At 37.9% G+C, this 15374-nt stretch overlaps 1 protein-coding gene across 7 annotated transcripts in view; it reads right to left on the bottom strand.

Moving 5' to 3' along the window:
* The window catches only part of DENND4C (DENN domain containing 4C), a 318792-nt gene that overhangs the window by 17068 nt on the left and 286350 nt on the right, over nucleotides 1–15374 (bottom strand). For all 7 annotated transcript variants that reach the window (XM_033919674.1, XM_033919664.1, XM_033919681.1 and 4 more), the window contains one exon: nucleotides 7401–7593. In XM_033919674.1, coding sequence (XP_033775565.1) covers nucleotides 7401–7593 — 193 coding nt within the window. The remainder of the gene's footprint in view (nucleotides 1–7400; nucleotides 7594–15374) is intronic.

The raw sequence follows: 15374 nt of genomic DNA on the forward strand, positions 1-15374 counted from the left end.
AAGAAAACTTAAACTGATTGACGCTAAGAAAAAAAAAAGTAAAGGGGAGGACCGGTCCCAGTGTGGAAACGTTGTCGGTTGACTTCCTGGGCTGTGGCGGTTTGAGACAGCCCTTTCCGATCGGAGCTGAGTCGGAGCCCTGGGGGGTAGGCTGTTCCTTTGCCTGAAGCTAATTTCTTGTTTGTATTTTCTCGACGTGGCATCGGGGCAGATAATTGACAAAGAAGGGGAAATCTATCAACGGAGACAGTCTGATGGTGCCACTGATGTTGGGAGAAGATCTGAAGGGAGAGAGAAAGTGAGATTTTTTTTTTTTTTTTGCCGACTTTTCCCTGTGTTCGAGTGTTGAGAAGTGGCTGTTGAAAATTTGAACTGTCAGAGGTTTGCAGACACACAGAGAAAAGGGCCGCCGACACTGAAAAAGGGCTGAGGGGAAAGTAATTGCTTCTTCTACCGGCTTTTCTCTGTGCTGATACGGAGAGACAGTGAGGGCAGCTGAAAAATTTAAATTGACCAACGGAGGAAAATTTCAATGTCAATTTAAAATTAGTGCTGTCAAAGCTGTAACTGTGTAAAAAACTGAAACAGGAAGAAAATTTGATATTTCCTCACTGGCAAAACAGAGGGAAAAAAAAAAAAAGTGCCTTTAATTCTCAAATGCTGATAGTGACATGGTGTTGAGGGATGAGATTTTCAATGAGCTGAACGAAAAATAAAATTAAAAAGAGGCTAGAGAACCAAGGTAAACTGACATTGAACAAGCTGAAGATAAAAGGAAAAAGATAAAAGCTTCCTTAAGCTAAACTAATTTGGGTGAGAGGACAGTGTCTGTCAGTCTGAAATTAAGGCAGTTTGAAATAGACCTCCTCTGCCATTTTTGAAGAGGGTAAAGAGCTGGACAGGAACTCTGAAGGAAGAGATCCAAAAAAAAGTTTGCTATTTCCTCAACAACACAGCATTGAAGACGAGTCATTGAATATAAAGATTGTGGACAAGTAAGATATAAAAGATAAAACTACTGGAATAGTACTTAAAGAGGTTTTTGTGTCATCTAACATCTGTGAAAAAAGTAAACTCCACGAAAAACAACAAAATGGCTACTACCAGACAAAACAAAAATGAGGCTGGTACGTCTGCAAAAAGACAGAAACAAGATCAAATAACACCAAGCAAGATCCCACTTCCTGTTGAAGAACCTGACATATTGAGTAAAGCAGAAGTCATGGAAGAACTAAGACAAATTAAACAAATGCTTAAGGAAACAGTAACCAATATGTCTGAAATGAAAGAAGAAATATTAAACATTCATAGACAAATAGAAAGTAATAACAGAAGAACAACTGAATTAGAATCAAAAATGGAGGTCATAGAAAGCGAAACAAACAGATGTAAAAATGATAGTCTGGAATTAAATAAATTGAAAGACCAACTGGAAGACTATGAGAATAGAGGAAGAAGGAAAAACATTAAACTTTTTGGAATACAAGAAAATTTAGAGGGAAAAAATACTATTCTATTTCTAGAAAATTTAATTCCAAAAATTCTACAACTGGACTTGAAACAAACACTAGAAATAGAAAGAGCGCATAGGATTCCAGTTAAAAATACAGAAAATAAAGGCAGGCCAAGACCAATAATTTTCAAAATGCTTAGATACCAACAAGCATTAGAAATATTAAATGCCGCAAAGAAAGACAAAAATCTAAATTATAAAGGATCTAGAATATGGTTCTTACCGGACTTTGCCAAAAACACAGCAAATAAAAGAAAGAGACTATTAGACATGAGACCTCAACTAAAAGAAAAAGGTTTTAAATATGGTCTATATTATCCGGCGAAAATGAGAGTATCATCTGGAGATAAATCCTTGTATTTCGAGGATCCAGAAAAACTAAAAGCTTTTCTTTCTAAACCAGAACCGATGATATTTTAACATAAAATTTTAAGATGGGTTTTGATGACTTTATGAAATAATTATAAAAATACGAAACATTGAAATATCTGAAGAAAGAAAAAAAAAAATGATACAAAGAAAAGACAATAAAAATTTATAAGAAAGAAAGAGCAAGATATAGGAAAAACATTAATAACATACTAAATATATGTTTAAGATGAAATTTTATGATGTAAATAATAATACCAAAGAAATATAAATTAAAAACTGTTAAATGGATAAAGATACATTAATGAAATGTTATGAAAATATGACTAAAGATATTAAAGGTTAATATAAATAGATAGAAGGGGAATTTGATTGAATATTGAATGCCTAGAGGGGAGGAGAATGTTTGGGTTACAGTTCCAATGTGTATCCTTAAGCAGCCATTGTATTGGGTGGGAAAGGGAGGGAAAAGGAAAGTATTTACTAGAATGATTAAGGAAAAAATAAACAAGGGATTAGATACTTTAGGGATAAATATGTGTGTCGTGAAAAACATTTTTTGGATTCTGAATATAAAAGAAGAGGAGAAGAAGATTATAATGAGAAGTATTAAAATGTATAATGTCTTTTAAGATATATTCTATTAATGTCAATGGCCTGAATCACGTAATAAAAAGGAAAAAAGTATTAACATTTTTAAAAAAGCAAAATGCGGATATTTACTGTCTGCAGGAGACCCATCTTAGTAAAAAGGAATCACAGAAATTATCGGGAGGGTGGGTAAAAGAATGTTTTTTTGCTCCAGCAGAGGGCAAAAAAGCAGGGGTAGCAATTCTTATAAATAAAAAATGTATGGCCAATATTAAGGTAAAAAATTCAGATCCACATGGAAGATGGATACATATTGATATAAGTATGGGAAATGATGCCCTGACGTTGTTCAATATATATGCCCCTAATTCGAATCAACCAGAATTTTTTAAAAAATTACAGAATATGTTGTTACCACTGGCTGCTTCTAATTTAGTGGTGGCTGGAGATTTTAATGCTGTAATGGATCCATTATTGGATAAAAAACCAGGTAAAAGTATAAAATCTTTAGGTTTAGATAATTTGGTTCAATCATGTGATTTGAAAGATATATGGCGTATTCTTCATTTTAATGATCAGGAATTTTCATTTTGTTCACAGGTTCATAAATCATTTTCAAGAATAGATTATATTTTTGTTTCAACAAATAAAGTGCAACAGGTGATTAAAGCTTCCATAGATCCTATTATTATTTCGGATCATGCGGGAGTATGGATAGAATTACAATTTGATCAATTAGAGAATGGTAGACCACTTTGGAGATTTGATAATGCATTGCTTGTGGATGACAAATTTTTGGAAAATTTTAAAATACAAATTAACGATTTCTTTCAAATAAATTTAGTGGAGGATACATCTATAGAGAATGTATGGGATGCATTTAAAGCAACTATGAGGGGTAATATTATATCATATTCAGCTTTTATTAGGAAACAGATTAAAATACAATATATAGAATTAGAAAAAGAAATAAAAATATTAGAAGCTAAATTGGTAAGTAAATGGGAAAATGAAGTTTTGCAAGCTCTTTTGAAAGCAAAAGGTAAATATAATGAATTAACTTCAAAAATGATAAGAAGAGATTTGTTTTCCAAGCAAACAATGTATTATGGAAATTCTAATAAGGCGGGGAGATTATTGGCAAATTATCTTAAAGTAAAAAAAAGGAAAACTAATATTAATGGAATAAAAGATGATAATGGTATAATAACAAATCAAACAAATATAATATTAAAACAATTTTTAAAATTTTATAAGGAACTGTATTCTTCCGAGCCTTATTTGGAGAGACAAAAAGATGGAAAAAACTTTTTAGATTTAATTAATGGACCTAAGGTTCCTGATCATATAAAACGGAGTTTAGATGAACCTATATCATTAAAAGAATTAGAAACAGCATTGAGATCTCTTAGAGTTGGATCCGCTCCAGGTGGTGATGGTTATACAGTAGAATTTTATAAAACATTTCAAAATATCCTTTCCCCACATTTACTAAATTTATATCAGACACAACTTATAAAAGGAAATATTAAAGGTACTATGGCTGAATCAATAATAATTGTTTTGCCTAAGCCAAATAAAGATCCTACTTTGGTTTCAAACTACAGACCTATATCTTTGATAAATGTTGATAATAAACTTTTGGCGAAAATTTTGGCTTTGAGATTAGCCAAAGCTCTCCCACATATTATAGATATGCATCAAACGGGTTTCGTTGCTAAAAGACATTCCTCTAATAACTCTAGACTATTGTTTCATATGTTAAATTTATAAAAAAAAAATGGATGAACCGGCTTTTACAGTTTCATTAGATGCTGAAAAAGCATTTGATAGGGTAGAATGGAATTTTATGTATCAGGCTTTAGAATGGTTTGGTATAGGTTCTGGATTTATACGAATGGTAAAAACATTGTATAGCTTCCCGATTGCAAGACTAAATATTAATAATAAGATATCTGATGGTTTTCAATTGCAGAGGGGAGTTAGACAAGGTTGTCCTTTATCTCCTTTGTTATTTGATGTTGTATTAGAACCCTTATTGTTAGCAACACAGCAAAAGAGGGAGATACAAGGTATTCCATATTCAGATATGGAATATAAAATTTCGGCTTATGCTGATGATATTTTACTTTATTTGAGAAATCCAGAGTCAACCTTATCTTCTTTATTGGAATTAATTGATAAGTTTGGTAAATTTTCAGGTTATAAAATTAATTGGAATAAATCTGAAATTATACCCTTGAATGTTCATTGTGTAAAAGGATTATTTGACACTTTTCCATTCATATGGAAAGAAGAAGGATTTAAATATCTTGGCATTCAAGTTAAAAATACAATCGAAGATACTGTAAAAGAAAATGAAAAATATGTATTAAAAAAAGTTACGGAGTTATGTGAGCAATGGAACCCATTACATATTTCTTGGTGGGGAAGAGTTCAAACTATTAAAATGATGATCTTGCCTGTAGTTTGCTACCAAATGAGTATGATACCTATTTATTTTCAGGGGTCCTTTTATAAAAAGCTTAATAGCATTTTAACAAAATTTCTTTGGCTTGGTAAAACACCTAGAATAGCTTTAGTAACTTTACAAAAATCAATTAAGGAGGGAGGGGTAAATTTTCCAAATTTCTATAGGTACCATCAAGCCTATATTCTACGTCAGGGTATGTATTGGATCCTCCCAGAACTTTTGGATAATGCACCGGATTGGTTATATTTAGAATGGCGCCTTATGTTTCCCCTAAATTTAGTTCATCTGCCAAGTATTAACATACCTAGAAGATACAGAGAAAATAAAATATTAATGGATACTTGGAAAACGTTGAGATTTATTGATAAATTAACACCTATCCCAATAAACAAATCAACTAATCAATCTATATGGATAAACTCCAAGATCAAAATAGGCGGAGCTCAAATCCTTTGGAAGAACTGGATTATTGCAGGCATTAGATCTCTAGACGATGTTATTTCAGAAGGTAAACTGCTGGATTTTTCACAATTGCAACATAGATTTGGTCTTAATAAAACACAAAGTTTTAAATGGTTGCAATTGAAGCAGGCCATTCAGGTTGGGTTCCCTGAATGGAAAACATTAAATAATCAATATAGTTTAAAGTTCTTATGTTTTCAAGCAGACTTCCTAGGACATCAAGCCGCATTGTGGTATAAATTAATATCTGGATATTTGAATAAAAAACCAAAAAATGGTCTAAGAGATATTTGGAGCATTGAGATTAAGCATCAAATTAATGCATCTCAATGGCCACTAATTTGGTCTTGGAGAATGGGATGTACAGTGTCAGCATCTATGAGACAAACTTGGTTCTTTTTATTACATAGAACTTTTTGGACCCCTACACGTTTGCAAAAATTAGACAGTTCTAAGTCCAATAAATGCTGGCATTGTAATCTAGAACCAGGGACATTAGATCATTTATTGTATCATTGTCCCTATATTAAAACTTTTTGGAATTCAATTTGGCCACAAATTAATAAATTGATGGAAAATCATATTGCAATATCATATGATACAATATTATTTGGAATGATGATGAGAAAAAAAAGTCAAATTTCACCAGAAAATAACAAACTTTTATTAATTATGACAGGGGTTGCCATTCAGCATATAACCAATAACTGGAAGAATTATAACAACCTAAATTATACATTTTGGTGGAATACAATATGTCATATATTTAAAATGGAAAGAACAATAGCAATACAAAGAGGGACATATACTAAATTTATAAAAATATGGGGGCCATTGACAAAATACTGCAATGAATAAATAGTAGGATTTTTCTTCTTCTTTTCTTCTCTTAGGAATCTCTTTTATGACACACATAGAGGGGGGGTAATGAAAATAATCTCTACAAAATATGTTATAATATATTATACAATATATAATGAATGAATGAAAAGTAATAGAAGGGTGGGGGGAGGGAGAGGGGATAAAATTTATTTAGAACATAATATATTAGATATAAAAGTGATTTTGTATATTTAATAATTGTATTCTAACATGTTGTACACATTCTGTAAAATTTGAAAATTAAAAATATTATATTAAAATAATAAAAGGATGGGGGGAGGGTGAGGGGGAAAATCAAATTTAGATATATAATGTATTAGATATAAAAGTGATACTATGTATTTATCAATTGTATTTTAATATTTTGTACACTTTATGAAAAATTTGAAAATAAAAAATAATTTGAAAAAAAAAAAGAAGACAGGCATTTATAAACACATATTATGAAAATACTATTTTAAAAGTTAGTTTAACAGTATGTGTTATTATTAGTATATGTTATTAATCTAAACTAAACCTTAAGTTTATATACCGCATCCTCTCCATAATTATAGAGCTTGGCACGGTTTACAAAAGCTTAATATAAGGAAGGAACAGCATAATGGCGTTTCAAGAATTCAATTTCTTCTTGAGATAGCCTGTGATGCTGTTCAGTTCCTTGCTATCTCAAGAAGACATTGAATGCTTGAGTGTTTGGAACACCATTGATAGATGACTACACCAAAGTGTACGTGTATTAGCAAAGTATGTTAAATTTCTGTTTTCCATAATAAAGTGCAGAAATTGAAGGTTCATTTAATAAACTACTGCTAGATTTTTTGGCATAAAATGTCTTTATTAATGTATAATTGCTGAGTGTGAAAACATAAAGGTTAAAGCTATAATACCAAGAAATTTGCTCCATTAAGCAAAAATAATAGCAAATTTTAAGAAAAAGGGAGCTTTATGTAATCACTGGCTTTGAGCAACCCCAGGATGGGCTTTAAAAAATTCAGAAAATATTTTCTGATCAAGTACAATCAAATTTAAGGGAAAAACTTCAATTTGCACAATTAACTCTAGGTTTTTCTGGACAACCATACTATGCATGTGTGTAGTTAATACACTCACCACCACTTCCTGTAAGCTGTTTGGAAGGCTGACAGTGGAGACACCATGAGAAGGCCGCTGAGCCAGATCGATGTTCTGCAAGGGACCCCCAACACTGTGACTGCGAGTCAGAGATGACGAGTGTCTTAAAGGCTTGCCAGGTGTTGCAGGCTTTGCGGTTTTGAGATCCTCATGTCCTATATCCAGTACATTACTAGTTTTACACACACACACAGTACCAAAAAAGAAAATCTCAGTTATAGTGTGCTTCTCAGAAAACAACTTTATGTTACTGCTTAGAATTCCAGCTCATCAAAACCAAGTAGTAATATGGAAAAATTCTCTTATCTGATAATTTTCTTTCCTTTAGTCATAGCAGATGAATCCAGAGACAAGTGGTTTATCATCATCCACAAGTAGGCAGAGATAGAGAACACAAAAGCTGAGCTGTCATATATAGGATGGTAAGCCAGTATTCCTTGTAACAAAGCAGCAGGACACACATGAATATCAAAAGTTGGTCAAGATCTCCCTCCTCAGAGCTCCACTACATTTTTGTATGTGAATGTGTAACTCGCCCTGGATAAGGGCAGGGTATAAATAAAACAAACACTAGCTGACATCCAGTCCAGTCATGTCAGCCCACAGGACCACTTCCAATGGAGCAAAAGAAGAGACCAAAGAAAAAAGAAACATAAAAGAGTAGGACTCTAGATTCATTTTCTGTGGCTAAAGGAAAGAAAATTATCAGGTAAGACAATTTTTCCTTCCTTATTATCAGCAGCAGATGAATCAAGAGACGAGTGGGATGTAGCAAAGCAGTCCTCAGTTGGGTGGGGTAATGAACAGAACGTAGAAAGAGGGAGATACTAAGTCAAGTGATCCACTATCCCCCAAGGAATTGAAGGATGGGCCATTGTCTCCAAGAAACAACACAAGGATTGCCCAACTGAAGGAGCTCTACACCAGATGGAACTATCTGCTCCACCCAAGAAATGACCAAAATAGCGCATCAGGCCTCTAATATGCAAGACCTGTTCCACTCAATGAAAAGAACTAAATTGCTAGTACAAGCCTGCCAAAGAAGCTCACTGTCAAACAAACTGAATCTGAGCCACCAGAGAGCACACACCATGATGCAAAGGATGAGCAGTGTCCAAAGCCTAGACAGATATCCAATAAGAAGATACGCACAACTCTCTACGGATGGAGCTGCACCAAGGATATACACTCAACAGCCAAGGAAGGTGTCTTGCTCAGCAGCTAGTGAAAAATGTGCATACGAGATGGGGTTGTGCAAGATGCCGGAAATGAAGCTGTGTACGGTAGTCTGAAACAGGGCTGTGCTCAACAGCCAGTGACTGAGCCATGCTCTGCGATGGAGCCGCATGCAACAAACAGCAATAGAGTAGAACATAGCAAGCAGCAGTGGAGCACTGCCAAATGGATCCACTTGTGGAACTGCGCTCATATCCAGATATGGAGCCATGCCCAAACAGGCAGCTGAAGCCATGCTCTACATGCAGGAGATGGAGCCATGCTCTACATCCAAACAAGCAGCTGGAGCCATGCTCTACATCCAGGAAATGGAGCCATGCCAGAAAGTCAGCTGGGGGCATGCTCTACATGCAGGAGATGGAGCCATGCTCTACGTCTAGGAGATAGAGCAGTGCCAAACAGGCAGCTGGAGCCGTGCTCTACATCCAGAGATGGAGCTAAGCCAAACAATTAAGAGACACACTCTACATCCATACTGAAGAGGCAGGTGCGCTCTATTTCCAGAGATGGAGCAATGCCGAACACACAGAAGGAGCTTTGCCAAACACACAGAGCAGAGCCGTTTTCCATCCCTAAAGAGCTGCTCCCTATACCCAGAGGTGAATCCAGGTGGAATAGTCAAGTGATGTGCTCTATATTTACAGCTAAAAGAGGCAGGCAAAGCCACACTCTGCATCTAGAGATAGAGCCATGAGGTACTGCTAGGTAGAGTTGTGCTCTACATTCAGAGGCGGAGCTATTCCAAATGGACAGATGGCATCCCACTTTACATCCAAAGATGGAGTGAAGCCATACTGCTGGGTGCAGCCACACTCCACAGCCAGTGATGCAGACAAGCTGGACTGCCAGGTGGAGCAATGTGCCACGTCTAGATGTGTAACCCAGTAGTACATCCAGAAGTTGAGCTCTACATCGAAAATGAAGGCCTGCAACACGGTCAGGTAGAGTGATTGCTTAAAATCATCATCCTGCATAACAGACTTGATCTGTAGGCCTATAAATATCCCTTCCTTCAGTTTTGCACTGTTGATTTTTGGATATTTCTTAACAAGATATTGAAAACTTGGCGAGTTCACTTTACCCATGGCCTTTACTAGGTTCTTCATCAACTCCAGCTTGATATGAAGAGGTGGAAGAAATATTTTATGAGGATCCACCAATGGCATAATTTTCACACTGCTTGTCCCTGGGTTATAGGTATCCCTCAGCTGCCAGACATGCTTGACATAATGTTCAGCTGTAGATCTGCTATCCCACATGCACAGGAAATTTAGCACAGGAACTCCTGCGAATCTCGAAAAACTGCGAATACGGTTTTTCATGGGGGAGCCTGAAGAGGGAAGTGGGAGAGGGCAGCAGGAGAGCAGCTGGAGCGCCGCGAGTGCGGGAAATCACTCGCGGTACGCTCCGACCGTCTCTTCCTGCACTAAGTTGGCCCTTATCCAATTAGGAGCTGCGTGTCAAAGTAGCTCCTGATTGGATAAAGCCCGACTTAGTGCAGGAAGAGGAGGTTGGAGCATACCGCGAGTAATTTCCTGCACTTGCGGCGCTCCGGCTGCTCTCTCTTGCCTCTCCCACTGCCCTCTCCTTGTTGGCGGTTCGTGGAGGGAAAATACCACGAATGACCGGGACCACCAACTGTGAACGACCGGGGAAACACTGTACTTGGTTTGGAATTTCCGTTTTGCAGTAATACTGCCTTCAAGCTTCTCTGTGAAGAATCAATGAAGAGACGCCATTCATCTGGACAATGCACTTGTGACAAACTGTTGAAGAGCCCGCTGATATCATGACAAAAGCACAATGAGCCATTAACAGTGAAGAATGTTGTTAAGTTATGATTCCTTTTTCTGTAATGAGTTATATTAACATCTTTTGCAAGCAAGTACTTTTGCTTAAGTCTTGAAGCAAGAAGTTTTGCTTTTTCTTTTGAAAAATTTAGATCATGAATAAAATCATTGAGCTCAGCTTGTGTAAAGGTCTTTGATTCTGAATCTTCATTATTCACATAATCAGGATCAGATAATTCTGGATTGTGACCAGCTGCTGCATCATCATCACATTCCTCATCATGTTTCACAAAAGCAAGTCCATCTTGTGGAGGTATAGGGACAGGCAGTGAGTCATCATGAGGAACAGGCCTAATAGCAGAATCTAGAGTAGGATATATAATTTTGTGCTTAGCTTTAGCTGAGAATCCACTTGTGTTCACAAGGCAAAAGTAGCAATCTTTAATTTGGTCTCGCAGTTCCCTCCATAAAATGGTTAAGGGGCTGGAGGAGTTGCCATACAGTGAGAGATTAGAGAAACTGGGCCTCTTCTCCCTTGAAAAGAGGAGACTGAGAGGGGACATGATCGAAACATTCAAGATAATGAAGGGAATAGACTTAGTAGATAAAGACAGGTTGTTCACCCTCTCTAAGGTAGAGAGAACAAGAAGGCACTCTCTAAAGTTAAAAGGGGATAAATTCCGTACAAACGTAAGGAAGTTCTTCTTCACCCAGAGTGGTAGAAATCTGGAGCGCTCTTCTGGAGGCTACTATAGGGGAAAACACCCTCCAGGATTTCAAGACAAAGTTAGACAAGTTCCTGCTGAACCAGAATGTACGCAGTTAAGGCTAGACTCAATTAGGGCACTGGTCTATGACCTAAGGGCTGCCGCGGTAGCGGACTGCTGAGCATGATGGACCACTGGTCTTACCCAGCAGTGGCAATTCTTATGTTGAGGATTTGAAATGACATTGCTGCTTTTCATTAATTGAGCCAGTCACGAAGTCCGTTGGAACAACTGGTACAGATGACATGTGGAGCCCAAGACTTAAACTGGTCACCCAGTGGACAGCCAAATTACAATCTGTACACCTTCTTCAGATCTACGGTAATTGGGCGACATTGTGCTTTCGTCGTGAATGAACCACAGATGTAGCAGAAACTATCTGGATGATTAGTACAATGTCTTGACATGATAAAGACTGATACTAATCACCATCTGTAGCATAAAAAAACAAAGACAACTGTCGTTAACCCTCATTATATGTTTATCCTATAAACGCATGATATATCACCCAATTAATGTTTATAATTATATATAATGAGTCTCATTACAAAAATGTGATGTGCTAGTGAAAAACTAAACACAGATTTGAAATCAGCATGAAAAAAATATAAAACCCACCCAACATTAACTCTGATGAAAATGATATGTTGACCTGTGTTATTTTTGCTGTTGTTGCTTGGCGAAGGAAAATTTTGGACTTTAAAACTACAGTTAAATTGCACATTTCCCTGGTGAAGAGGACTTGGACTTTTGAGCATAAAGCCAGGTGTAATGGGAGAGAGTTGAAGCTTACTGTGAATAAACAGGGGAAGTGTGTTTTGTTTTATCTTTTTTTTTTTCTCCACTGAGTAAGGGTTTGATTTACTTTTGAACTGTGCCCATACTAGGGACTACAATAAAAATTATAGAATTATAAAATTATAGAATCTACCAAGGGTTCACCCAGGGTAGATCATGCCAATCTAATCTGATTAGCTTTTTTGACTGGGTTACTAGACAACTGGACGCCGGAGAGTCACTGGACGTGGTATATTTGGACTTCAGCAAAGCATTTGATAGCGTCCCTCATCGAAGATTACTGAACAAGCTAAAATCGATAGGATTAGGAGACATTCTAACTACATGGATTGGGGATTGGCTGAGCGGCAGACTTCAGAAGGTGGTGGTGAACGGTACCCCATCTGAAGCGTCGGACGTGATCAGTGGAGTGCCGCAGGGATCGGTCCTGGGCCCGATTCTATTCAACTTATTCATAAGAGATATGACGCAAGGACTTAGAGGAAGGGTATCACTGTTCGCCGACGACGCCAAACTTTGCAACATAGTAGGCAAAAGCTTATTACCTGATAATATGACACACGACCTACTGCTGCTGGAACAATGGTCAAATACTTGGCAGCTAGGCTTCAATGCTAAAAAATGCAAGATAATGCACTTGGGCAAGAGAAACCCGCATAGAACTTATGTACTAAATGGTGAGACCTTGGTTAGGACCACGGAGGAACGCGATCTAGGAGTGATCATTAGCGAAGACATGAAAGTTGCCAATCAAGTGGAGAAGGCTTCCTCCAGGGCAAGACAAATATTGGGGTGTATCCGCAGAAGTTTCGTCAGCAGGAGACCTGAAGTTATGATGCCGTTGTACAGAGCCATGGTGAGGCCACACTTGGAGTACTGTGTTCAGTTTTGGAGACCACACTACCGAAAGGACGTACTGAGGATCGAGTCGGTTCAGCGAACGGCCACCAGGATGGTCATGGGGCTCAAGGATCTCCCGTATGAAGAAAGACTAAAGAAGTTGCGACTGTACTCACTCGAGGAAAGAAGAGAACGGGGAGATATGATTGAAACGTATAAATACATCACGGGACGCATCGAGTCAGAAGATGATATCTTCTGGCTCATGGGATCCTCGACCACCAGAGGGCATCCGCTGAAAATCAGGGGAGGGAAGTTTCATGGCGACTCCAGGAAGTACTTCTTCACCGAAAGAGTGGTGGATCATTGGAACAGACTCCCACTCCAGGTGATAAAGGCCAGCAGCGTGACGGATTTTAAGAAAAAATGGGATACTCTTGTGGGATCTTTAAGGGAGTAAATTCAGGGGGGGGGATACTTGGAATGGGCAGACTTGGTGGTCTATAGCCCTTTTCTGCCGCTTTTTCTATGTTTCTAAAGTTTGCAACTGAAATCTTTTTATTTTGGTATATAGTTGAAGACTTATCTGAAGGGTTCCCTTTTTCCTAGGGGAGGCACGCCTAGATCAGTTGCTGCTAGTGCTTCATATTGACCTAGGCAGGGGTGTAGCCCATGACAACTTGCAAACCAATTCAGGCAGCTGGACCAACTGCAATACAGAACAGAGGCAAAAAGGAAATTATGCACTGAATTCTAGCATGTGGTTTAAGAAAAATGCTTTGCTTCATTCTAGATCTGGAGACAAGATACAGCAAGCAAAGTTAAACCTAAGAAGCTGGGATTTTCTGGGAAGTCAGCTGATCCCCTGAATTCAACCTGGTAAAGGCTGAGAAAGCTGTATTCTGAGGAAGGTGGCACAAAACCTAAATGAATAAGAACACCACCATGGCCCACCAGATACTGTCTGTGAGCATTACAACCATCAACATGGAATAAGGAAGCTAGAGGCTAGAGCCAATATTCCCTCTAAGAGATACGAATGAATGCATGCACATGAGTCAGAAAGGACATGCACATGCCTAGCAACTGTGTGCATGATTTTTTATTATTGTGAAAATAGGCTATGCCTAATATGCAAGCTCTTTTGAGCAGGGACTCTCTCTTCTATGTTTTGAGAAATGATTAATAGCAGAAGTAGCCTATGCACCAATACAGCTCACCAGATGAGCCAGTAACTGCAGTGGTTAGAGCTACAGCCTTAGCACCCTGTAGATTCAAATCCCACACTGCTCCCTGTCACCCTGGGCAAGTCACTTAATCCCCATTGCCCCAGGTACATTAGGAAGAATGCGAGGCCACCAGGACAGATAGGGAAAATGCTTGAGTACTTGAATGTAAACCACTTAAGCTATAAGTGGTATATAAATACTAAAAATAAATAAATAACCATTTCAAATTGGAAACAATTCTACTGCAGTAGCAGAATTGACACTCAGAAACCACTGTTATTTTCCACCACAGAACAGAGAAAGAGAGAAAAAAAATCCTCACTCTCCCCAATTTCTCAATTAAACCACCAGGAGGGAAAAAGGAGTGGAATAGATTGTGGTGAAAACAAGTTGTCTGTTCAACAATGTGATAAAACTTATGGTTCATAAAACCAGTCTGCTTGCAGTGTAAACAAATTGTTCTGTAATATAAGCCAGTTTGAATGGCACCTGCGATCAAGTGAACATGTAGGTTGGACCCAACACGGTCCGTATTTCAGCAAACTATGCCTTCAAAAGGAGTCCATCACTTCTACAGCTTTCCATCTCCAATGAGTGCCTCGGCCCCTCTAAAACAACTTCTGCCTTACCAGAAACAGTAAGTATATTATTATAAAGGTCCAGAGATAAAGTCAAGCATCAGAAAACCAGCTGACAAAAATGCCAAGAGAAATTACAGAATGCCCCCCCCCTCTTCAGAAAGCTCTGGAAAGGAGTAGAAGTGTCCCAGAAAGAATCAGCTTCAAGCAACAAAACTCTGAAGAGAAGTAATACCAGCCACAGGAGAGGCACGTTCTGTAGGTGGTCAGCCAGTGTTGGCGCCTCTCCTCCTCCCCAGTGTGCCGCGGCACACCTGAAATCTCAGGCGGCACACAGTTTGCGATACACTGCTTTAGAATTAGCCAAAAAGCGTTTTTGTGGGAGGTTTTTGGGAGGAGGGAGAATGGGGCAGTGGCCTGGTGAGAGGACGGGGTGGGGGAGGGATCTGGTACCACCAGATGTACTCCCTAAAGTATACACTGCTTAGCCTAAACATCCCAAACTTCACTGAACTGAGAATTGAGAACAGAAGCAAAGTAGCCAAGAAGACTAAAGGAAAGACTAAAAAGATTAGGGCTCTTTAGCTTGAAAAAGAGATGGCCGAGGGGAGATATAATTGAAGTCTACAAAATCTTGAGTGGTGTAGAACGGGTACCAGTGGATTGATTTTTTACTCTGTTAAAAATTACAAAGGCTAGGGGACACTCGAAGAAA

Source organism: Geotrypetes seraphini, chromosome 1 (genome assembly GCF_902459505.1).
Source record: "Geotrypetes seraphini chromosome 1, aGeoSer1.1, whole genome shotgun sequence".
Classification (NCBI taxonomy): Eukaryota; Metazoa; Chordata; class Amphibia; order Gymnophiona; family Dermophiidae; genus Geotrypetes; species Geotrypetes seraphini.